We start from the raw sequence: 25874 nt of genomic DNA, 5'->3' as shown, positions 1-25874 counted from the left end.
GTAACCTGCGTTTATAGCGTTTGTAGATTTGTAGAAAGCTTTTGATAATGTTGCGAGGAATACTCTATTTCAGATTCTGAAGGAAGCAACCATAAAATACAGGGAGCCAAATGTTATCTACAAAACTTGTATAGAAACCGGTCTGCAGTTATAAGGGTCGAAGGACATGAAAGGACAACAGTAGCTGCGAAGAGAGTAAGACAGGGTTTTAGCCTGTCTCCAGTTTTATTCAGTCTTCCACGGTTTTATTCATTATGTACGTTGAGCAACAAGTAAAGGAAAACAAGGAGAAATCCGGGTTCCCGGGTTCGGTTCCCGGCGGGGTCAGGGATTTTCCCTGCCTCGTGATGACTGGGTGTTGTGTGCTGTCCTTAGGTTAGGTTTAAGTAGTTCTAAGTTCTAGGGGACTGATGACCATAGATGTTAAGTCCCATAGTGCTCAGAGCCAAAACAAGGAGAAACTTGAAAGGTTTGAGGTTTGCCGACGACATTCTAATTTGTCGGAAATGGAAAAAGAACTTGGAACGGCACTTGAATAGGATGAATAGGAGTTTTAAAAGAGACTAAGATTAGTAATAATAAATGTAAAACAACGTTAATAGAATATAGTCAGATCAAATAAATATATTCTGAGAGTATCAGGTTAGGAAGTCAGACAGTAAAAGTAACTGACGAGTTTTACTGTTTGGGTAGCTAAATAAGATTATAGCAGAAGTGGAGGGGACATATAACTCAGACTGGCAACAGCAAGAAAAACGTTTCTGAAAAAGAGGAGATTATTAACATCGAATTTCAACTGAAATGTTAGGAAGTATTTTCGGTAGGTTTTTTTATCTGTAGCACAGCGTTGACCAAAAGTGAAACGTGGATAATAACAGTTCAGAAAAAGAAAAGACGGAAGCTTCTGAAATGTGCTGTTACAGGAGAATGTTGAAGATCAGATGGTTAAATCGACCAACTAATGAGGAGCCACTGAGACGAACTGGGGAAGGAAGAAATTAATAGCACACCTCGAATAAAAGAAGAGATTGTTTGATTTTGTTAATTTTGTGCACTATACGTTATAACAGATACACCATAATGATGATGATGGCGTAACCATCAAAGAGCTCAGTGGATAAAATAGAAAGAAATATGCAGGGTGTTCGTTTTAACTTGAGACAAATAAATATCTCGGAAACGACACATGTACGAAAAGAATGTTCTAGGTTAGATGTTAATGTCAAAAAAGGGGACATCTGTCTGTGCTACAACTGGCCACCCCTGATCGCCGCTTCTGCGTGGGCGGGTTCAGCTTTGTATTATCGATAGGAGGAGGAATTCCGTCTTATGCAAGACTGTCAGAACATAAAATAACTCACTGAAGATAGCACAAAAAGTGCTCAAACATGTCTGGCTAAAACGAAACTGAAAAGGTGTCTTGCATAAGACGGAATTCCTCGTCCTATTTTCATAGCAAGCAGGGACATAAGAAGAACTGCAACACCATAAGATGATTATTTGTATTTTCAACATGGAACCTCTATTGTTATTGCATATTCGGATCCAACGCAAAAAAAAAAAAAATATATATGCGCACGGTTTACTCAAACCATTGTTTTCCATTCGTCGTAGAAAGCGCTGTACTCGACAAATATCAAACTTGCCTGTTTTTGCAATTAAAAACAGACGCATTTTATTTGACATTTCATTTACGCTTTAAATGTAAACCTTTGTGTCCGGTACATTCTCCACAAGAGCCAGGGAAGAACTGAATCGCGATTTCAGTGGTCACTGGATCGGTAGAGATGGTCCGCTAACGTGGCCTATCATATCACCTAACTTGATGTCGACGGATTTGTTCTTGTAGAGTCATCTGAAGGACATAGACTATGTGGAAGTACCAGCCTCTTGACAGAAAATGGAAGAATGTGTCGTAAATGCTTGCACAAACATTCTACCAGGCATGCTTTAGGTTGTGTACATGCATTCTACGCACAAGTTAATAGCTGTATCGAAATGGAAGGTCGTGAGTTTGAGCATTTTTTGTGAATCACAGTTAAAGCGAGAGGAAATGGCACCCACCCATATTAAGCACTCCAGTGGTGAGACGCACCCAATGGTGGGAACACGTTAAGATGAACCTCGCTCAGGGAGACCAACTTCAAAACCCGACAAAACCGTCAAACGTGCGCGCGCTCTTGTGAGATCGGAACGACGTTTAACAATAAGGATATGGGTGACCTGTTAAACTTAAACGCTTTCACCGTACATCAAATTTTGACCGAAATTCTGCACATGCGAAAGGCTTGTGCCAAATGGTGCCGAAAAACATCACAACTGACCAAGACGCTCGAATAAACGTATGCATTGATGTTCTTGAGAGGACTGACAATGACCCAGTTGTGTGATCACAGGTGAAGAATCCTGGGTTTTTTAGGACTATCCAGAGACAAAGCGACAATGTGAGGAGTAGCACACTGAGACAACAACTAGACCGAAAAAAGTTCGAATGAGCAAATCAATTATCAAAACAATGCTGATTTGCTTTTTTGACACTAGGAATATCGCGCGTAAGGAACTTGATCCTCCAGGACAAACTGGCAACCAAAGTGTTTTACAAAGAGGTCCTTGAAAGTCGCAGGAAAAGGATTAATTGGGTGAGACTGGACTTGACAGACAAGTGGTTGCTGCATCATGACAACGCCCCATGTCTCACGCCGACACCCATCAAGGAATTTTTTTTTTTACCTCAAAAGGCAATCCTGTCGTTCCACGGCCCCCCTCCCCCTATTCATCTGATATGAGTCCTTGTGACCTTTTTCTTTTCCTAAAACTGAAATATATTTTAAAAGGACGTCGTTTTGGGACTCTGAAGAACACTCAAAAGAATGTGGCCGAGTTTCAGCCTTGCAGTGCTGCTACCAAGACGGGGAACAACTACTCCGCCGGAGTTTAGCTGCCCAAGGGAACTGCTTTGAAGGGCACAGTATTGTTAGTTGAAGAAAATAAAAACTGTGGTGATTGTTATCTGCCAGAGTCTCAGTTCTTTTCTCATGCACTTCGTAATTTATTCAACATCCGATACGTGGCAATCGCCGTAGGGTGCAAGGGCAGCTGCATTGGAACGAGCCCAGCGAAATTTGTCTGTTCCACTCTCACGGCTCCTGAAATCCACAAACGTCAAGAGATATTGTGTTGCCAAACACACAAAAAATACCAGAAATACCAGAAAATTTTATGGTTAATATTCATCACCCATTTTATTTTCTCACAGAATCTGCAAGTTATCTCTCGTAATTTCGTTATGTGTCATACGCCTTACATGCTGAAAGTGCGAGCTAAATCTGTGACACATAAATGACTACGATCCGTATCTCAATACATATTACGGATTTTGACCAGATTTCAACAACATATTTTATTTGATTCAATCAGAGTAAACTGCACAAATTAGTTTTCACGCATCAGTATGTAATGATACATTGAAATGTAAACTAAATGGAAAGGTAATTTTCTACGCTAACGACACAACTCAGTAGCGTGTAGTGACTCGATAAGGGACCGGGAAAGGAGTGTCAGTCACGAAACGCTAATAGCTGAAGGATGTTTCACAGAAAATAACCCATAGCTAAAAAGGAAAACAACATGCAGAAAATTTCGAAAAAGCAGCACTAACAACACAAATAATTTCATTCTTAATGTTATGGATGCAGTGAACTGAAATAAGTTCTCAAGAACAGCTGTTGACAAACTTCCGACATGAGAAAACGGTAGTGACGATATCAGTTCAAAGATAATTTCAAAGATATTTTTGATGAAGAAAATGTCCTATACAGTGGACGTAGCAATCCTGCTTAAATGTACGTGAGCTTATCCTCCTACATACACTGAGGTGACAAAAGTCACGGGATAGCGATATTAACGTATAAGGATGTCGGTAGTATCCCGTACACAAGGTATAAAAGGGCAGTTCATTGCTTGAGCTCTCACCTGTACTTAGGTGATTCATGTGAAAAGATTCCGACGTGGTTGTGGCCACAAGACGGGAGTTATCAGACTTTGAAAGCGGAATGGTAGTTGGAGCTACACGCATGGGACATTCCATTTCGGAAATCGTTCGGAAATTCAATATTCCGAGATCCACAGTGTCAAGAGTGTATCGAGAATAACAAATATCAGACATTACCTCACACCAAGGACAACGCAGCGTCCGACGGCCTTTACTTAACAACCGAGAGCAGCGGCGTTTGCATAGAGTTATCAGTGCTAACAGACAAGCAACACTGCGTGAAATAACGTACGACGAACTTATCCGTTAGGATAGTACGGCGAAATTTGGCATTAATTGGCCATGGTAGTAGACGACGGAGGCCAGTACCTTTGGTAACAGTACGACATTGCCGGAACCCCCTTTCGTGGGCTCTTGACCATATCGGTTGGACCCCAGACGACTGGAAAACCCTTGCCTGGTCAGACGAGATCCCATTTCAGTTGGTGCGAACTGATGGTAGGGTTCGAGTGTGACGCAGACCCCACGAAGCCATGGGGCAAAGTTGTCAACAATCGTGTGATAGCTCTCGTAGCAGCAGCAGATCATCAGAGGATTATGAGTAGACAAAGTTTCTCAGTTTTCTTTAGCTTCAACTCATATATTTTGCGTGTTCCTATGTATTTATCAGGCCTTCTTTAGTATGGACAGGAACTGTAATTGCTGCGTTCAGAGGCGAGTGAAGTTGGTGACCCTTCGTTCACAATTCCAGGCAGTGTTGGGTTGGGTCATGCAGCTTGAGGCGCCACTGTGGGGGGGCCTGACAAGGCGATCTGAGGGATGTCCAGCATGACCCACGTGTCACCCAATCAGTCCACTATTACGACTGCCGTGGGTACTTCCCACTCTGAGATTGATCTCTCACCCTTGCTCGAGTAGGAGGTTATTCCAAGGTATGGCCAGCAACAAAAGATTTCCCAAGGGGCCGATTGAAGGATCTCCCTGGTTCGTCTGACGAACAGGTTTCGGGTGCTATTTGTGGCTAACAAAGTCTTTGAGCCAGATGAAGTCGATCGCCTTGTGCCAGAGGAATCCTCTCAGCCTTCAAGAGTTGAGCATTCACAGAGAGTGAGCTTACTGCAGTTGGGGGCCCCAACGTTAGGAGCATAATCGGGCCCCTTAGGGACATGATTGCAAAGGTGGGAAAGTAATCCAGTGTGCACTCTGTGTGCTTACCAGGAGGAGTCATTCGAGATACAGCACGGGTGCCCCTGACTACCATGAAGAGCACAAGGTATAGCCAGCTGCAGATGTTGGCTCATGTTGGTACTGACAATGTGTGTTGCTTTAGATTGGAAGAGATTCTCGCTGTTTTCGGGTGGCTATGTGAAGTAGTGAAGACTGCCAGTCTTGCTTGTAAGATGAAGGCAGAGCTCACAACCTGTAGCATCGTTGACATAGCCTAGTGGAGGGTCTGAATCGGTCACTCAGACGGTTCTGCAGTCGTGTAGAATGCTGATTCGTCAACTTCTGTCATAGGGTGGATGTTTCCGGAATCCGCTAAATAGATGAAGAGTTCACTACACGCAGGAAGCGGCTACAGGGGTCATGGGGGCTGTGTGGGGGGATTGGGCGGTTTTATTTCAGTTTAGAAGGCCTCTGGAAAGTGCAGAGAGGGCTTCAGTTTCAGAGCGTGCAGGACAAACACAGGAAGAGGGTAGACGTAGGAATAATCAATATTGTACAAAGGGCGTCCAAAAAGTTTTGCACAGTCGTCTCTAATTTTTTTTAATTTTTTGCAGAAGGAGAATTAAATGGTTTGTGAACATACTTGGAACATTTAGCTATAAGTTGGTATATAAAAGTATTTTCTTTTACTTACAGGTGAGCCTTAATGGACCGTGAAGTAGACGTCAGGTTGCGACAACGGTCGGTGATGGAGTTCATCTTCAAGACCGGTGATGACTCTGCCACATCTATTCACAGGAAGTTGCTACCTGTTTATGGGGAGTACACAGTGGATCGCAGCAGTATCCAGCGGTGGTTGCAGAGGTTTAAAGAAGGTGCTTTCTCTCTGCTGGACCATCCACGATGCGGTAGACCACCGACGGCAGTGAGCGGTGTGAATAAGGAGACCATTGATCAAATCATCCAAAATGACAGACGTGTGACGAGACGACAGCTTGCTGAAATGACTCGTTTGTCATTGGGTAGTGTGGTATCGCTGGTACAGTTACTAGGGTACAGAAAAATCTGTGCACGTTGGGTGCCTTAATTATTGACAAGAGAAATGAAAACAATGAGGAAGACTGTGTGCGAGAGTCTCATGAAGACCTTTACTGAAGAGTGGAAACAGTGTTTTGACGGCGTCATTACCCAGGATGAAACATGGTTGTTTTTGTCTGAACCTAAGAGCAAAACCCAATTCATGGAGTGGCGTCATCCGGGTTCCCCTCGGAAGAAGAAACCAAGACTTTCACGAACAGCAGGCCGAAAGGTGATGGCCTCCTTCTTCTGGGATCAGTGTGGTATCATTTTCATTGATTCTTTGGAACCTGACTCCACAATTAACAGGGACCGTTACTGTTTGTCCTTGGACAAGGTGCTACGTGCTATCAAGACCCACTGACCACAGCTCCAGGGTCAGCTCATCAGACTACACCATGACAATGCCAAACCTCATACAGCCCTTATGACGCAGGAGAAAATCAGGAATATGGGTTGGAAAACTGTTCCTCATCCTCCTTACAGTCCGCACTTTGCTCCGTCTGATTTTTGCCTATTTGATCGTCTGAAGGCCCACTTGCTCGGTAAGGCATTTAATAGTGAGAAAGACTTTATTTACTGCGTCAAGCGATGGTGTAAAAAGCAATGGCCAGAATTTTACCAAATTGCATTTATATTATGGAAAGAGCTTTGGGCCAGATGCGTCACGCCTGATGGAGGCTACATTGAGTAGGCTCAATATATAGCTAAATGTTCCAAGTATGTTCACAAAAAATTTCATTCTCCTCCTCAAAAAAATAAAAAAACTAGAGACGACTGTGCAAAACTTTTTGAACGCCCTTTGTAGTTGTCAAATGCCGTAGCCGTGTTGAAAAGAACCAGGGCTCCAAGCACTAGTAGAAAGCACTGCATCTCAAATCGTTACAGGTGCATAAAGCTGGCCAAAATCGGAAGTAAGTTCAGCCGAAAATTTTGCAAACGACCTAACCATGTTCAGAAAGGGTAGATTAAATGCAGTTGGTGGTAGAGTTTTTGCTGTCAGAAGCAGTTTACCCTGTAGTGAAATTGAAGTACTGTAGATTGTTTCTGTGAGTTTGTATGGGCAGATATTATATTTGACAACCGACATAAATTAATGATTGGTTCCTTTTACCGACGCCGACCCCTACTCCGATGGTATAGTTGCTGAACAGTTCAAAGAAAACTTGAGTGTCATTTCAGATAGGTACCCTACTCATAAAATTATAACTAGCGGTGAGTTCAAACTACCCTTGGTATGTTGACGAGGATTCAAGTTTAAATTCAGTGGTAAGCATAAAACGTCGTCCAAAATGGTACTGCATAGCTTCTCAAAAAAATATTTTGAACAACTAGTTCAGGAGCCCACTCGAAGTGTAAATGATTTCGAAAACATGCTTGACTTCTTAGCAACAAATAATCCTAACCAAATCGGGAGCACTGTGACAGCTACAGGGATTAGTGACCTCCACGTTGTTGTAGCTAGACTAAATACCGTAACATCCAACTCCACCAAAAAACGCAAACTACATCTATTTAAAAAATCAGACAAAACTTCGCTTGACACCCTTCTAAGAGACAACCTGCACTCCTTCCATTATGACTACGTAAGCATAGTCCAGATGTGGTTTAAATTCAAAGAAATGATGGCAAATAGATGGCAGTTGAGAGATATATACCAAATAAATTAATAATAAATGCTACTGATTCCCCGCGGTACACAAAACAGGTCAGAATACTATTGCAGAAGCAATGAATAAAGCATGCCAAATTTAAGAGAACGCAGAATCTCCAACAATGGCGAAATTTTACAGAAGCTCGAAATTTACCGCGAACTTCAGTGCGAGATGCTTTTAATAGTTTCCACAACGAAACTCTGCCTTGGAATCTGGCAGAAAAACGAGAGTTCTGGTCGTATGTAAAGTACACCCCAATGGCAAAACACAGTCTGTACCTTCACTGCGCGACAACAGTGATGTTATTGATGACGCTGTCACTAAAGCAGAATTACTAAACACGTTTTTCCTAAATTCCTTCACAAAGAAGACAAAGTAAAATACAAGGGGAGGTTTTTATAGTCCAACGCCTGGGAACAAGTATCTCGAAATGGCGAAGGAATTGGATGTACGCGTGCTACTTTCGTGACGTCGTCTATGGAAAGTGACTGAAGTGCGCTGCAACCGAGAATAGGAGACAGGGTATTGGACGTCCGTGGCTAATCATAGATTGTCGTGCTCGGGTGCTTGCCTGAACTGTAAAGCAGGATAGGCGGCGATCTATGGCAGATCTGACGATAGAGTACGACGCTGGTGCAGACACAAGCGATTCGGAGCACTCCGTTCAGCACACATTGTTGAACATGGCGACCCCTGCTTACGTTCTCATTTTGACTCAGCGACGTCACCAATTACAGTTTCAGTGGATATGATAGTGAGATAACAGCTCTCATTGAAAAAGTGAAATTAATTTTTATTAAATTAATGAAAGGCATTTCACTGTTAAGACCAAATTATAAAAGAATATTACTATTATCAATGCAATAATGTAGCTACGTAGGTGATTGTACCGTCTCTAAAAATGGTTCAAATGGCTCTGAGCACTATGGGACTCAACTGCTGAGGTCATTAGTCCCCTAGAACTTAGAACTAGTTAAACCTAACTAACCTAAGGACATCACAAACATCCATGCCCGAGGCAGGATTCGAACCTGCGACCGTAGCGGTCTTGCGGTTCCAGGCTGCAGCGCCTTTAACCACACGGCCACTTCGGCCTGTACCGTCTCTCTCCGTAGCCGTATTTGTATTGGGCAATATTTATGCATTACTTTTCGATAAGCTATGTGTATGGTACATGCTGGGAGTGTATTTATATAAGAAGCGAACTTTCGCAAAGCATTAATTCAGTCTGTTTTTACTTACGTAGAGCATTTCATTGCAAACGGCATATAAAACTAGCCGTTCATATGAAAGTGCGAAAACCCATACGAAAAATAATCGACACGCTAAATTAAGGAGAGAGGGACGACATAATATCTAATACTATTCTGCATATAATGTACTTGCTGTACATTTGTTCTACGTACCATATGATTATTATGTCCAAATAGAGAAATATGTTCTTGTTTCTACGGGATGTTCAAAAAGTCTCTCCGCAGTGCCGTATGATGGTTAGCCGATCGTGCCGTATGATTGTTCGCCTGTCTGGGTTACTTCACTTCAAGTGGATTCTCCCAACATTCCACTGTTTTGTTTATCTCAGCCAGCGTCAGTAGTATCGTTGGTGTGTGTCATAGAGTAATATTTACTCTATGGTGTGTGTAGTTAGGTGTTGACGTGAAGGTTTAAGTTTAGTTCCTTTGTTCGTTTGTTTCGTTTTTGTCACTGTTAAAATGCTAACCATTGAAGAACGGGTGTTTTTTGTCAAACAAGTGTTCAAAGCTGGCGGTAAATACACAGTTTTAGTTCGTCAAACATTTAATTCAGTTTTCCCGGAGACAACACTCCCACTTTGCGGTCCTGTGCGAGATTTGATTAACAAATTTCGAAGTACGGGTTCAGTGACAGATGCACCGAGAAGTGGTCGTCCTAGCGTTTTGTCTGAGGATAAACTACTCGATATTTCCGATAAAATGTCCATGAGTCCGGACAAGTCAGTAAGAAAACTCGCCCAGGAAATCGATGTTAGTGTCGGAACGGCCCACACAGCTGTAAGGAAAAAATTAGAACTTTTCCCATACAAAGCGACAGTCGTGCAAGAGCTGAAAAATACTAATCATGGCAAGAGACTGCATTATTGTCAATGGTTCAAAAATTTCGTTCAACATAGTGGAAGGTATATTCTTAATGAAACGTTTGAGGCGTGGTTTCATTTATCCGGATACATGAACTCGCAAAATTCTCGTATGTGGAGTACTGCAAATCCATTGTGTATTCATGAGGAACCACTTCATTCTGTGAAAATAGCAGTTCGGATTGCAATTTCTAGACTTCGGATTGTGGGTCCCATATTTTTCAACGAAACAGTAAATGCACAACGACACTGCAGTGATATTCTGTACCCATTCATAGCAGAACTTGTGTTAAGTGAAATACTGAACGGTTATTTTCAACAAGATGGTGTAACCGCACATACAGCTCGCGTTTCAATGTCACTGCTTGCTGATGATTTTGGTGATCGCATAATTTCACAGGGACTTTGGCCTCCACGATCTCCTGACCCAACACCACCTGACTTTTTCTCCTGGGGTGCAGCGAAAGCGACTGTCTATAAAAAACCGTCCAAATTCCATCGATGAATTGAAAACTGCAATATACGCTTTCACTGCTTTTCTGTTACAGAAGAAATGTTACAGCTTGTGTTTGGAAACATGATTAGACGAATTGAATTGTGTATTCAACAACAGGGGGGGGGGGGGGGGACACACTTTCAATATTTAATGTGAAAATTTGTAAGTAAAAATGAATTTCAATAAATTAATAACTAGTATTTCACTGAGTTTCATTTCGGTATATTCACTGCGGCATACGGCATGCGCGGCTAACAATAATACGGCACTGTGGAGAGACTTTTAGAACACCCCGTACCTCTGTACATCACGAAAAATGTAGCTCTTGTATATACAATGGAAGACATTCATACAATCTAAATTGTGCACGAATGAATAAATGAAACGAATTAAATAAACTGAAAAATTTCAGGGGAAAACTGAGGGAACAAGCAAAATCAAAGAGACTTGGTACTTACTCTATGATCTTTTGATAGCACACAATGCACGAACGCAACTCTGCTGTCCAATCTGAGTTGTTTCCAACATCCATTCTGCGTGTTTCCTGCTCCAGACCAGAAAATCGCTGCACCGTGAAGTCTGTATAGGGAAGGTGCCCAAGAGATGCGATGCGCTCCGACACAACTTTGAGGAGAGCTTCGGTGTGTACCATCGAAGACACAAAGAAGCAGTCGAGACCGTCCACGACCATAATCAATGAAAGCGGAACGAAACTCTGAATGGCGTACACGGTGATGTAGAGTAAGAGAGGCTCCTTGTAATATTTTCCTGGTAGCGGTATCAAGGGCAGTAACCTTTCGGAAGGGCAAAGTATCAAAGGGAATGGCAACCACACGAAAACTAGCCCATAAATGTACCCTGTAAGCACGAGCGTCAAGAAATTGGCTTTCTTGTGTGCTGCTTCCAGCATCACCAACAGATCTTGGTCTCTGCTTACAGTTAAGTACTGACGTTGGGCGGACATGAGTTCGTCCAAGCTGCGTACGATCTCGTAATATTCGTGCCGTTTCAGGTAGAAGATGGCCGCTTTGAGAACGCCACAGACCACCTCGAAGGTGTGCAGCAAGGTGAGCGTAACGTCGTTGATGTCGCCCTCCGCAGAGAATATGCTGACCATGCACATGGCGATGTAGGCGAAGCTGCACAGCTGGATGAAGGCGCTGTAAGCCAGGTAGAGTGGACCCCTGGACTTGGACCAGAGGCCCCCCAGGAACAGGCAGCGCACATTCAGCTTGAGAGCGCTGCTCGTTGTCTCCGGGTCCTTCCACACCGTCAGCCAACCACCTTCAGGCTCTCGAGCGACGTCTTCATTGCGTTTCTGGAACACCAGAAACGTACAGTGCATACCACATGTTATCTCAGGGGCGGATTCAAAGGAGGGTGCGGGTGTCGTGATCCATCCCAAACTTATCTAAGAGCGTTATACACTGCCTGACAAAAGAAGTAAAGCACCAATCAAACATGGTGAGATGTCAATTTAATTTCATACAGCTATATATAATTGTCGAGTATGTAAATAACTGGAGTCTCAGTGCACTGCAACAGACAGAATTTCCACGAGAGTGGAGTACTTGTTGTTACTGTTGTTATGAGGCCTGGTGGGGAATATAAGTGGTGCGAATAGCGTCAGATGATGAGTGACCACTGTGAAGGACACAGAGATGCCATATATATATATGGAGTAAACTGCTCTGCCGTGCCAAAACATTGGAAGTGTAGGACCTCTCCCCATGTTGCCACCATACTCGGTTGTCTGGGTTAGAGCTGAAAAGCGATACGTCGTTGAAAACAATGAAATGCCATTCATCAGCAGTCCATGTTTCCGAGTCACGACACAACTCCAAATGCAGCTATCTATATCTATATATATATATATATATATATATATATATATATATATATATATATATATATATATATATATATATATATAGCTGCATTTGGAGTTATTAGTTCCCAACAGAGTTTGAGAAGGGCTTCATTATGAATCTCCTTTTGATCAGCAGGTTGATCTTGTAACATCCAGATTTTTTGGGGATTCAGATGTGACAGTGCCCTGATGTTGGACCACATGGGAAAGAGAGGATACACATACTCATCAAGGCTCCGGTCGACCGTGTCTGAATACCACAAAGGAGCATCACCATAGTAGGCACCAAATACACCACAAACTCTTCACATCTGCATCTGCCATCCAGGAACAAGCAAGGGACTGCTCGCAACATTCTCTGCCACCCTGAGTCATAGGTTGGAGGCTACCAGCAAGCAGATTGGGGAATCACCCTGCTTGTGTAGACTGCCGTTAACGCCGCAAACACAAACAGCTGCATTTGGAGTTGTGTCGTGACTCGGAAACATGGACTGCTGATGAATGGCATTTCATTGTTTTCAACGACGAATCGCTTTTCAACTCTAACCCAGATAACCGAGTATGGTGGCAACATGGGGAGAGGTCCCACTCTTCCAATGTTTTGGCACGGCAGAGCAGTTTACTCCATACTCCATGATACACAGAGCCATCAGATATGATTTCAAGTCACGGTTTGTAGTGACTGATGGTTCAAATGGCTCTAAGCACATCGGACTTAACATCTGAGGTCATCGTCCCCTAGACTTAGAACTACTTAAACCTAAGTAACCTAAGGACATCACACACATCCATGCCCGAGGCAGGCTTCGAACCTGCGACCATAGCAGCAGCGCGCTTCCGGACTGAAACGCCTAGAACCGCTCGGCCACAGCAGCCGGCTTGTAGTGACTGAGGAAACGCTGATGGCGCAATAGTACATCACGGACATCCTGCAACCTAATGTGTTATTTCTCATGCAAGGGTATCGTAATGCAATTTTTCAACAGGACAATGCTTGTCCACACACGAAACATGTTTCTGTGAACTGTCTGTGTGATGTTGAGGTACTCCTGTGTGCAGCAAGATCATCAGATCTGTCACTGATAGAACATGTCGGACCAGCTGGGAAGTCGTCTCCAGTGTTAGTATCCGGATATCAAGGACCAGTTACAACAGTTGTGGACCAGCTTGCCTCAGCAGAGGAAACAAAGGCTTGATGACACCATTCCAACCGAATCAGGGCGTGCACCCATGCCGAGTGGGTGCAAAGTCATACTAACAATTAGGCTCATACTGCCAAGTACTTGGTAAATTTGACTCGATTGTGTAATTACCGAAATAACATCACATACCCTCTCACCCCGTTGAAGTTCCATTTCTTTTCCTCCTCTCCTCCTGGCTGCTTAACATCTTTTGTCAGGCAGAATATTCGTAGATATATTAATTTTCAAATTTTTCTAGCTTTAGGAGAATAAAGTACCATGAAGAGTTTCGAAAGTGGCAAGAAATTCTAAAAAAAATTTACAGTTTTCTTTCGCATTCGCTACTTTTTAGTTGCGTGAACTGGTCTGCGGCCTGACTGGCTGCGGAAAACATTCCAGCCAGGGAAATGGGCACCTTCACAACAAAAAAAAATGTGTGTGAAATCTTATGGAACTTAGCTGCTAAGCTCATAAGTCCCTAAGCTTACACACCACTTAACCTAAACTATCCTAAGGACAAACACACACACCCATGCCCGAAAGTGGACTCGAACCTCTGCCGGGATCAGTCGCACAGTCCATGACTGCAGCGTCCTAGACCGCTCGGCTAATCCCGCGCGGTTCGCACCCTCACAGGCTGGCCATAGGTGCTGCCAACAATAAATCTGACACGGTTCACGAGTCCATAGGCCGTACCAGCAATCCAGAGGAACCTGAAGGAAGGCAAGACAGGAGGACGAGGATGTTCCACAGAGAAAACAAATAAAAGGAAGAATGCCTTTTCTGAACGAGGGTGCAGACGGCAGAAAGATACAGCATTCCCCCCGTTTATATGTTCGCATAGCGGCAGTCTGTAGAGCTGGTTCACAATCTTAGAGATAAGTGAAGAACTGATAATGGTGAGTGTACATTTCGATTTTATACCGTATACGTTATAAAACTGTAAAAGTGGGACATTTTGTTCTTATTATCGTTCTTAAAACAATTCTATGACACAGGTTCTTCTCAAATGTTTGGATGATTCGTTTCACCTGATGTATTTATCTGAATCGAAATTTCTTGTAAGTTACATTGAAGCAATGTACTTAGCACTGATGTAAACAAATTACACTGACAGCATAGAAAAGATTCCAACACCAAGAATGGGTTCTACAAGATAAACAAAAGTTGGCAGGCGTGTCTCTACATCTGAAAGATGACGACCATTTAGGTTTCGCTCCACTGGTATAAGAGTGGTGTTAGTAGCGCCACGATGAGGATCCAAATCAGGTATGCTTTAAATAAGTGCTGTAAAGGTCGTGAGCGTTAATTACCTTTGAGACTGGACGTAGTGAGAAGATGTTGGTCAGGAATGCCTTTAAGACGACGAATACATCCCACCCAACAGCTCACTTAGTTCGAACTAGGTCATGTAATAAGACTACGAGAAATTGAATGTTCCTTCCGCGTTACCGCAGAAAGATTTGGCTGGAATGTAGGCACTATACAGAATTGCCGACAGCTGTGGTCACAGGAAGGTACAGTCGCAAGAATACCCGGCTCCAGACGGACACCATCTTGTTCGACGTATGTCTGTGGCGCGTCGTCCTGCGTCTGTAGCAGCAATTTGAGCGGCAGTTGGCACCTCAGTGACACAACGAACTGTTACAAATCGGTTTCTTCAAGGATAGCTCCGAGCAAGATGCCCCGTTAGGTGCATTCCACCGACCCCAAACCACCTCCGTTGGTGACTTATTGGAGGGCAGAGTGGAGGTCTGCTGTGTTTTCTGATAAAGCCGGTTCGGCGTTGGTATCAATGATGGCCGTGTGTCGGTTATAAGGAGGCCAGGTGAGCGCCTGCAAACAAACTGTCTGGCGCTTAGACGCATTGGACCAACACCTGCAGTTACGTTCTAGGGTGCGATTTTGTATAATACCATGAGTACCTTCGTGGTTATCCCACGCACCCTGACTGCATATCTGTACGTTATTCTGGTGATTCGACGTGTTGTGCTGCCATTCAAGAACAGCACTGCAGGGGATGTGTTACAACAGGATAACGCTCACCCAAATACGCTGTTGTAATCCAACATGCTCTACAGGGTGTCGGCACGTTTCCTTGGCCTATTCAATCACAAACTCTGTCCCCAATCTAGGACACGTGGGGCATCATCGGACGGCGACTCCAGCGTCATCCACAACCAGCATTAACCGTCCCTGTATATACCGACCAAGTGCAACAGGTATGGAACTCCATCACACAAACTCGTATCCGACACCCATACGATGTGATCATGCAAGTTTGCATGCTTGCATTCAACATTCTGGCAGTTACACCAGATATTAATGTACCAACATTTGACGTTTGCAATGGCTTTTCTCGTGGTTACATTTACCTGTGAACTTGCAACGTTAACCACTTGAATATGTTACCTAGACAGGTGTATTCCTGAAATTTCATTATTCTACATTAATTATTTCTTGGTGTTAGGATCTTTTCCATCAGCGCATATAAGAACTTTTAATTCAATAATTATAATATGCTGTTGTTATTTGTAAAATCACAGGCTCATGGAGCTCATTAAATGTGAGGATAACGGAAAGTTACAGTGGAGGGTGGGGATGTAACGAACTGTAATCTCCCCGCATACCCCCCCCCCCCCCCCACACACACACACACTCTTGGGTCGGACCCTAGATCATCGCCTTACTTCTGCTTCCTTACTTGGACAACATTAGCAAAACACATCAAACTCAAAATTTAGAGTTAAGTTGTCAATGTTCTACTAAATACACTGCCTGACAAACAGAGTGAGAAGCACCCAGAATACATAGTCGGATGATGTTAATATTTCGTATACCTACGCATCAGGGCGTATCTAAATGAATATACGTAGCTGCAATACTCTGTGACTGATGGGACTGCCACCAGAGTGCATTAGTGTTGTTCGTGTTTAGTGCTGTTACTTGACCTGTTATATAAGGGTCGTGAACAGCGTCAGATGTTGAGTGATCACTGTGAAAACACAGAGATGCTGCGGATCCGTGTGAGACAGCGTTATCAGCTCCTGACAGGGTCTGAAAGAGGCGTTATTGTGGACCTTTATTTCGCCAGTGGGTCGAATCGGGCAGTATTCAGATTTGTGAGGCATTCGAACGTGACAGCGGCCCGATGAGAGACTGTGTAAGAACATCAGGGCAAGCGTATTCGTCGTCACGGTTCTGACCACCACAAGGGAGGATCACCATACTGCGCATCAAGCAAACCGTACCTCCTTCATATCTGTGTAATGAACTCCCTGCAACATTCTTTCATCCCACACCAATTGTCGGAGACTAGCAACAGCTGGACAAGACAATTACCGTCCCACACCTTGGCTACTGTTTACACCACAACACAAATGGCTGCGTTTGGAGTTGTTACGTGGCCGAGAAGTATGGCCTGCTGACGAATGACGTTGCATTGTGTTCAGCAATGAATCGCAATGCAGCACTACTCCGGAAATCCGCCTCGGTAGCTGTGCGGTCAGTGCGGGGGATTGCTAAGTGAAGGTGCCTGGATTCAATTCCCGGCTGGGTCTGAGATTTTCTCCGCTCCGGGACTGGATGATGTGTTGTGCTTACGTTTGTATCGTTATAATTGACATTACACTATTGAGACGACTGGCCGTGCATGGCCCGAGAGCCAAAAAATTGAAAAACAAAAACTACACCACTCCGGGTTGTCGTTGGCGAGTATCTCTCCGACATGGAGAGAGGTCTCATTCTTCCCATGTTTTGAAGAAGAGACACAAAAATGTTACTCTTGGCATCACGGTGTGGGGAGCCATCGAGTATAATTTCAGGTTACAGCTGGTAGTGATTGAAGGAACAGGATGGTAGGCCACGGACTTCCTGATTCCTCGTGAGTCACTTCTCATGTGAACAGTACCGTGATGCCATTTTTCAACAGGATGATGTTCGTCCACACATGAAATGTATGTCTGTATGATATGGAGATATTCGTGTATCCAGCAAAATTCCCAGGTCTGTCCCTGAGAGAACATGTGTAGGGACAGCACGGACTTCAGCTCCGTGCCAGTACCAACATCCAGGATATCAAGGCCAGTTACAACATTTGTGGGCCTGTTCGCCTCAGGAGAGGATACAACCATTTCATAATGCCTTTCCTACCAGTCTTGAAGAAGGGTCGTCGAGCAGATGCGCAAAACTATAGACCTATATCTCTGACGTCGATCTGTTGTAGAATTTTAGAACATGTTTTTTGCTCGCGTATCATGTCGTTTTTGGAAATCCAGAATCTACTCTGTAGGAATCAACATGGATTCCGGAAACAGCGATCGTGTGAGACCCAACTCGCTTTATTTGTTCATGAGACCCAGAAAATATTAGATACAGGCTCCCAGGTAGATGCTATTTTCCTTGACTTCCGGAAGGCGTTCGATACGGTTCCGCGCTGTCGCCTGATAAACAAAGTAAGAGCCTACGGAATATCAGACCGAGCTGTGTGGCTGGATTGAAGAGTTTTTAGCAAACAGAACACAGCATGTTGTTATCAATGGAGAGACGTCTACAGACGTTAAAGTAACCTCTGGCGTGCCACAGGGGAGTGTTATGGGACCATTGCTTTTCACAATATATATAAATGACCTAGTAGATAGTGTTGGAAGTTCCATGCGGCTTTTCGCGGATGATGCTGTAGCATACAGAGAAGTTGCAGCATTAGAATACTGTAGCGAAATGCAGGAAGATCTGCAACGGATAGGCACTTGGTGCAGGGAGTGGCAACTGACCCTTAACATAGACAAATGTAATGTATTGCGAATACATAGAAAGAAGGATCCTTTATTGTATGATTATATGATAGCGGAACAAACACTGGTAGCAGTTACTTCTGTAAAATATCTGGGAGTATGCGTGCGGGACGATTTGAAGTGGAATGATCATATAAAATTAATTGTTGGTAAGGCGGGTACCAGGTTGAGATTCATTGGGAGAGTCCTTAGAAAATGTAGTCCATCAACAAAGGAGGTGGCTTACAAAACACTCGTTCGACCTATACTTGAGTATTGCTCATGAATGTGGGATCCGTATCAGATCGGGTTGACGGAGGAGATAGAGAAGATCCAAAGAAGAGCGGCGCGTTTCGTCACAGGGTTATTTGGTAACCGTGATAGCGTTACGGAGATGTTTAGCAAACTCAAGTGGCAGACTCTGCAAGAGAGGCGCTCTGCATCGCGGTGTAGCTTGCTGTCCAGGTTTCGAGAGGGTGCGTTTCTGGATGAGGTATCGAATATATTGCTTCCCCCTACTTATACCTCCCGAGGAGATCACGAATGTAAAATTAGAGAGATTCGAGCGCGCACGGAGGCTTTCAGACAGTCGTTCTTCCCGCGAACCATACGCGACTGGAACAGAAAAGGGAGGTAATGACAGTGGCACGTAAAGTGCCCTCCGCCACACACCGTTGGGTGGCTTGCGGAGTATAAATGTAGATGTAGACGTGAATATCCCTGTATTTAGGCCAAAGGGGGTGCAACGCCATACTGATAAGCGGATTCACACAGCCAAGTTCTCTGTACATTTGACTCGATTTTGTAATCACTGAAATAATATCCCACACATTCTCGACCCATCATGTTTCATTTCAGTTCCTCCTCTCCTTGTGGGTGCCTTTCTTTTTCAGGCAGTGTACATTATGATAGTGTACCTTGAACCAAGGTAAATTTATTTCTAACCAAGCGTTAGTTGTTGTTATACACACTGATACACCACTACCTATCTACAAATTTGGCGTTTAACAGTGTCACTCAAATGGCTTCAAGATGACCATACTGAACGCCATGCAGGATCACAATGGCTCCACGCGACTGTCGCACAAGAATACAGACATACTGATCACTCGGCCAAGTAGGATAGTACAACCGCGTCACAACCTTGTGACAGAAGACAGGCTTGCTCTTAGCAAGTATCGAGGCGGACAGTGGGATGACGTCAGGAGCATCACGAACTGTCGGTATGGCAACTATTGTTGCGGCGTCCCTTCAGCAGGATGAGGCGGCGCGCCAGTGGTGCGTAAGATAGTACGAAACTACACATAACTGCTCCATATACTTACATTATGCCAACTGACAAAGGGGCTACCAGTATAGAAAAAGCTGTTAAATTCTGGGTGGTTATACTTAAAGTGCAGCTACTCACAAAGTTCCACCGAGTGGTTAGCACACTGGGCTCGCATTCGGCAGGATTACGGTTCAAACCCGCGTCGGGCCATCCTGAGCTATGTTTTCCGTGATATCCCTAAATCGCTTTAGGCAAATGCCGGAATGGTTCCTTTGAAAGGGCACGGCCGACTTCCTTCCCCATCCTTCCCTAACCCGATGGGACCGATGACCTCGCTATTTGGTCCCCTTCCTCAAATCAACCAACCAACCAACCACAGAGGTCCAGTCTGGGTGGTAATTGTGGTGTCACCGCCAGACACCACACTTGCTAGGTGGTAGCCTTTAAATCGGCCGCGGTCCGTTAGTATACGTCCGACCCGCGTGTCGCCACTATCAGTGATTGCAGACCGAGCGCCGCCACACGGCAGGTCTAGAGAGACGTCCTAGCACTCGCCCCAGTTGTACAGCCGACTTTGCTAGCGATGGTTCACTGACAAATTACATTCTCATTTGCCGAGACGATAGTTAGCATAGCCTTCAGCTACGTCATTTGCTACGACCTAGCAAGGCGCCATTATCATTTGCTATTTATCTTGTGATGCATGTACCGTCAGACCGATGTTCACCAATTATGGATTAAAGTTAAGTATTCCAGAAGCTACGTACTTTTTTTACTAGAATCAACTCCTTTAACTGTTCCAGACCTCACGCCAGCCTGCGTGAGCTTAAACGCGTGCCTTTCGGCTATCTCATAGTGGCTTGGCTGTCTTGCCAAGTCACAACAGTAATTATCGCATGTCAACGAAGCTTCGTAGGTATGCTAACGCGTTAATGAGGAGCGGATTTACGCTAAAAAAAGAAAGTGGTTCCAATTTTGGCCACCACGTGGAAATTTGGCGCTGTTTGTATGACGGTACGACATTCACGCTGCCATTTTACAAGCCACAACGCGAGTAAACAGTATGGTTATCGACAAGAGAGACAGCGCGCTGTTAGAGAAACTGTTTTATGTGAACGTCAGCAGTTACAGTGATGTATCGAGAGAGAATCGTCTACCGAAAGGTCTGAGGAGAGGTCCGATTTCATTAAATGGTTTAAAGAAGATGATAATGAAATTCGAAAACACGGGTAAGCCTGATGTGGAACATGGAAGAGGAAGGCGTCATATCCGGGTGGAAGCTATTAACGAGGTAACTGATCATGCAGCATTTGTCCAGGTGCTAATGCAGTGTCGCGAGAACTGTCCATCCCATGATCAACACTACGGAAAGTTTAGCGGTCTATATTACACTGTTACCCGTACAAGATCCGGAAGTGTAGTGACTGAAAACTCATGATCTGCAGGAACGTTCTATATTTGCTCTTCGGTTTCTGGCATGGATCTAAGTTGATGACATGTGGCAGGCAATATTCTATGGAGCGACGAGGCACATTTTACAGTAGAGGGTGCAGTGAATACACAGAAATGCCGAATTTGGAGTAATGTTAAACAACGTGTTGTAGCCAAAGAGCCATTGTACCCGCCATATGTGACTCTGTGGTGTGGATTCTCCAGTACCTTTACTCTCGGTCTGTTCTTCTTTGAAGAGAATACACGCAGAGGGCCTGTCAGTTGTACCGTGACAACTGCACGTTATCGAGACCTCCTTGTAAAACGTGATTCGAGCATTGGAAGAGCATAGTTGTGTAGAACCACTGTTTTCAAGCAAGATAGTTAATAATAAATTCAACATTATCCCATTATGACTTGTTTGACTTTTTCTGCTCATGTCCCGTTCCTAATCCGTTACATATGGAAACATTTCTATACGCCTTTTTTGCATTCACAGCGCCAGATTTGTGGTTGGTGGCCAGAACTGACACTAATTGTTTTCTGGCATAAATCGATTCCGCATTAATGGATTAGCATATCTACTAAGTCTGACTGCCATAGGATAATTACAGCCCACACAAACACCCGGCACGTTGTCAACAATAAGAAACGGAACAAGAATTACCGTACATGTTAAGTAAAATTTAAGTGTCTAGGAAGAAAGAGAGACTAGGGATTGACGCCTCATCAATAACAGCGTGATTAGAGTCGAAGCATAAGCGTTCAGCAGACAACGACAGGAAGGCAAATCGGTTGTGTCGTTAACAAAGGAATAATCGGTTTTGAGAAAACTGCGGAGAACCTAAATCAGGAGTGGACGGGTATTTGAAACCTGGCACTCCTAATTAAATGAAACATCTTTGAAGTCGTAGCTTTTTTTACAAGAATGCTAAATTTATAGGGTGGCTGCAATTAAACTTCTGTTACTTGATCCAGTGTAGAAGGAAAACTATTTGCTGTTTAGTTACCCAGCTTTATAGGAATCATGTCCAGGCTATGCACTACAGGATTTGCGTCTTTAGTAGTTAGTACCCTGCCTTGCCGTTAGGCGCCGGTTCTGGTGCGGCGGCGTAGGGTCGAAACACAAGCATCAGCGTGCATTTTCCTACTGGTAAAGACGTTTTATAATAACAGCAGCAACAGTGTTGCTCTTCGCTAGTATCGACGCTTTAGAAGCATACAGTTATGTCTTCTTTCTGCGCAGGAGTAGAAGAACATAATTTGGAAGATCGAATTAACTGGTTATTTCGAAAATGTTCTTGGGAGAGGCCAACAATCAACTGCACCACAAATTGGTGAAGAAGTTACTGTTGCTACCAGTCGCTCCTTCCGGCTCCTTGATTTCTGCCTTACCATCTGCGCCCGTCCTGTCCTCCTCTCCCCCACCCTCACCTACTTGGCCTCATCATTAACCGTCACCTCACCTGGATCCCTCTATCCAATCCAAAGCCCAAAATCGCCTCCGACTCCTCAAACTCCTCTCTGGCTGGACATGAGGGTTGAATCCCACTACCATCCTCCACACCTATAAATCCTTTATCCGTCCTATCCTCTGTTATGCCAGTCCCGCCTGGATTCCCCCCCACAAATTCTATAAGTTCCTCCAGATCTTCGAGCTCCATGCACTCCGCCTCGCCTACCACATATGCCTCCCGTCCCCCACGCGGATCCTCTACGAACTGATTCGTTTCCCCCATCTGCTCCTTTTCCTCAAACATATCCACGTCCTCTACACCTCCTGCCGCCTTGATCCCCCTCATCCCCTGGTTTCTCCTCTCCTCTCCAACTCCCACCCTCTGCCGTGCCTTCGCCGGCCGAAGTGGCCGCGCGGTTCTGGCGCTGCAGTCTGGAACCGCGAGACCGCTACGGTCGCAGGTTCGAATCCTGCCTCGGGCATGGATGTGTGTGATGTCCTTAGGTTAGTTAGGTTTAACTAGTTCTAAGTTCTAGGGGACTAATGACCTCAGCAGTTGAGTCCCATAGTGCTCAGAGCCATTTGAACCATTTTTTCTGCCGTGCCTTCACCATTGTGGCCCCCCTACCCTCCACCTCTACACCCTTCATCTCCTTTCCCAAGGTGGCTTCCATTGATTCCCTCTCCCAGATGATGCCCTCTCTCGCTCCATTTATCCCTTCTATCAACTCTGATCCCCACCTCCCTCTCCCTTCCTCTGTCCTTTTCCCAGACTCCCTCTCCCCCCCTTCCATCCTGTTTTTCCCTGCCTACACTCTCTCTGCCTCCCTTCTCCCCCCCCCCCCACCGAGTCCTTTTTGCTCTCCCCTCCACTGCCTTTCCCATTCCTTCTGGCATCCGCCCACCCCACTTTTTCTATGTCCCCTCCCTCCATCGGCTCCCCTCTTCTCTCCTTTCCTTTCCTCCCCCCTTTTTTCCCTTATCGGTCCAGGTCCTCAACACCCCCCCCCCCCAACTGCCACTGTATAGTGCTGTTTTAAGTGAGTGTTCAGTGTATTGCATCCCCTGTCAGAGTTGCGAACAGCCACCATACTGTCGCTAGTTGTGGTTTTTTTTTAATCTCGTGCAAACAGAAACGAGACTCTCGCCGTGTTTTTAATTGTGCCTGTCTATTTACTATGTGTTTTAATCTGCATCGCCGACCTTTTTTTTATATTTTTCTTCGTATCTTTTTCTGCATGTTTCAGTTTTTAACAGTCACCGTTCTATCGCTTGCTTTTGTTTTGTTTTTCGTGTCTCCTAATTCTGCTTTTTAAGTTTTCTGTAGGCTGCAGAGCGGCGTATTGTGCTGCTGCCAGCCCGGCCCCCCTCTGGGGGGGGGGGGGGAAATCGAGAGCCAATAAAGAAAAAAAAACAACTATTGCCATGCCTGAGAATGCTGGACGCAATGTGCGATCTTCAAGTAGCGCACGAGCTGTATTACGATAGCTGAAAATTCCCTGGTGCACCTTTGTTTCGGGCAACAGTAGAGCAATCTGTAGCGAGGTTCCAGGCTGTCGTGGAGACAGATAGTCTCCACACTGAGCAATGTTTGTAACCTGGAACGTAAACGTGGAGCGCAGTTAAGAAATATTACCCCCTTGTGTGGAAATTAAAACGTGTTTCTTTCAACTCTTTATTCGGTATTTCTCTTCCACATCCCTACAAATGTTTTCACAAAGCTTCGTTGTCCGACGATAACTCGTTTTTCACGGGGAACCTCTCATGAACCGAAAGCTTAGTCTGTGCGGCTGACGGTCGGTCGGCAGGGCTTAATTTTCCCACTGACGTGCCCGTCGATGAAAGTACTCAGAAAACTCACAAATAGATTGTCTTGACGATGGTTAATATACATCGTCTGTCACAACCTCAAGCGCAAAACAATTATTTAAACAACAAAACACTTCTGTTTGCAATTGTTTCGTGTAATAGCCATGTGATCCAACGGCGTATGTCCGAAGTACAGTTGTTTTACTGTTGATTTAGAGTTTTTATCAATTTTTGTCGTTTGTTACACAATAATCAGTTACTGTTTGTCGACTGGAAACTATCAGAGAACAAATACGGAGCCACGGCAACCTTAGAACTTAACGTTTCATGGACGTGGCTATTATTAGAGACGGAACACTAGGTCGGCCGGTGTGGCCGAGCGGTTCTAGGCGCTTCAGTCCGGAACCGCGCGACCACTACTGTCGCAGGTTCGAATCCTGCCTCGGGCATGGATGTGTGTGATGTCCTTAGGTTAGTTAGGTTTAAGTAGTTCTAAGTTCTAGGGGACTGATGACCTCAGATGTTAAGTCCCATAGTGCTCAAAGCCATTTGAACCATTTTTTTTTAACGAAACACTAGCTCAGTTGGATAAAGATGAAGAAGCAACTCGCCCGTGACCTTCTGAAAAGAATTGTCTCGTCATTTACTTAAAGATCTGAAGTGTTTTCGGAAAACAGCACCTAAATCTGGATCTCCTGCCGTGCAAGAGCTCATTATCTTAGCCGTAGTCCCATTTCGCCTGGTTTCAATGAACAATGAATAATCATAGCATGTATCGACAATAGAGGTTACCTGCACACATGTCATCGTTTAAAAGAAAGTGATTTCACGATTAAAAAATTGCATCCTTTGTGGACTGTTCTTCTCAGTGTTCTGATCTGCCTGTTATTCTCGATTTTGTTAGTGATTTACCATACCACTTTTGAGTAGCAGAAATCTGTTGTTAACAGATGATACTAAGCTTTTTTCTTATTAATGGACGCAATGAAGCTAGGTTACATTTAGATATCTTTAAAAGCAGAAGAAGCAGACAGATCACTTAAAAAATCTCATAAACGAGGAAAAAAATGTTCACGAGTCATAGGGTTATAACAACAAGATACAGAGGTAATATATTATATGAAATGTATTCGCAGTTGCGAATTTGGACAAATATCATGTGCACAATGGAGTGACGGCAATGAAATTTGTGGCGGACCGGGACTCGAACCTGGATTTCCCGCTTTTCGAGAGCGGTCGCCTTACCATACTTTTTTTTTAATCTCATTTTGTTCGTTTTTGGTCATTACATTTGCTCGGGGCGGGCGTCCCATGACGCTTGTTAACTTTCATACTTGATCCATTCTCTCTGTTTTTTTTTTTTTTTATTATTACAGAGAGCAATTTTCCTTCTGACCGAACACGCTGAGCCACCGTACCGGCAGCCATTAGTCTATCCAGCCACTACTCGGATCCGAGCCAAACTTCCACATGCCATCAATCATATGTCTACGACCTGTACTCGTACATCCATTGTGTATACTCCTGTACAGGGGAAACATGTACTTGAAAGTCGCTTGCCCGAAATCGCCGAATAAATACGATGC

At 44.4% G+C, this 25874-nt stretch overlaps 1 protein-coding gene across 1 annotated transcript in view; it reads right to left on the bottom strand.

The window, feature by feature from the left end:
* Positions 1-25095, bottom strand: part of LOC126252275 (uncharacterized) — a 41614-nt gene extending 16519 nt beyond the window's left edge. The window contains exons 1-2 of the mRNA XM_049953148.1: positions 25081-25095; positions 10958-11817 (exon numbers count right to left, since the gene is read on the bottom strand). Coding sequence (XP_049809105.1) covers positions 10958-11817; positions 25081-25095 — 875 coding nt within the window. The remainder of the gene's footprint in view (positions 1-10957; positions 11818-25080) is intronic.
* Positions 25096-25874: the final 779 nt, after the last annotated feature.

The sequence above is a fragment of the Schistocerca nitens genome, chromosome 4, assembly GCF_023898315.1.
Source record: "Schistocerca nitens isolate TAMUIC-IGC-003100 chromosome 4, iqSchNite1.1, whole genome shotgun sequence".
NCBI lineage: Eukaryota > Metazoa > Arthropoda > Insecta > Orthoptera > Acrididae > Schistocerca > Schistocerca nitens.
This window is presented reverse-complemented; position numbering and strand designations above follow the sequence as displayed.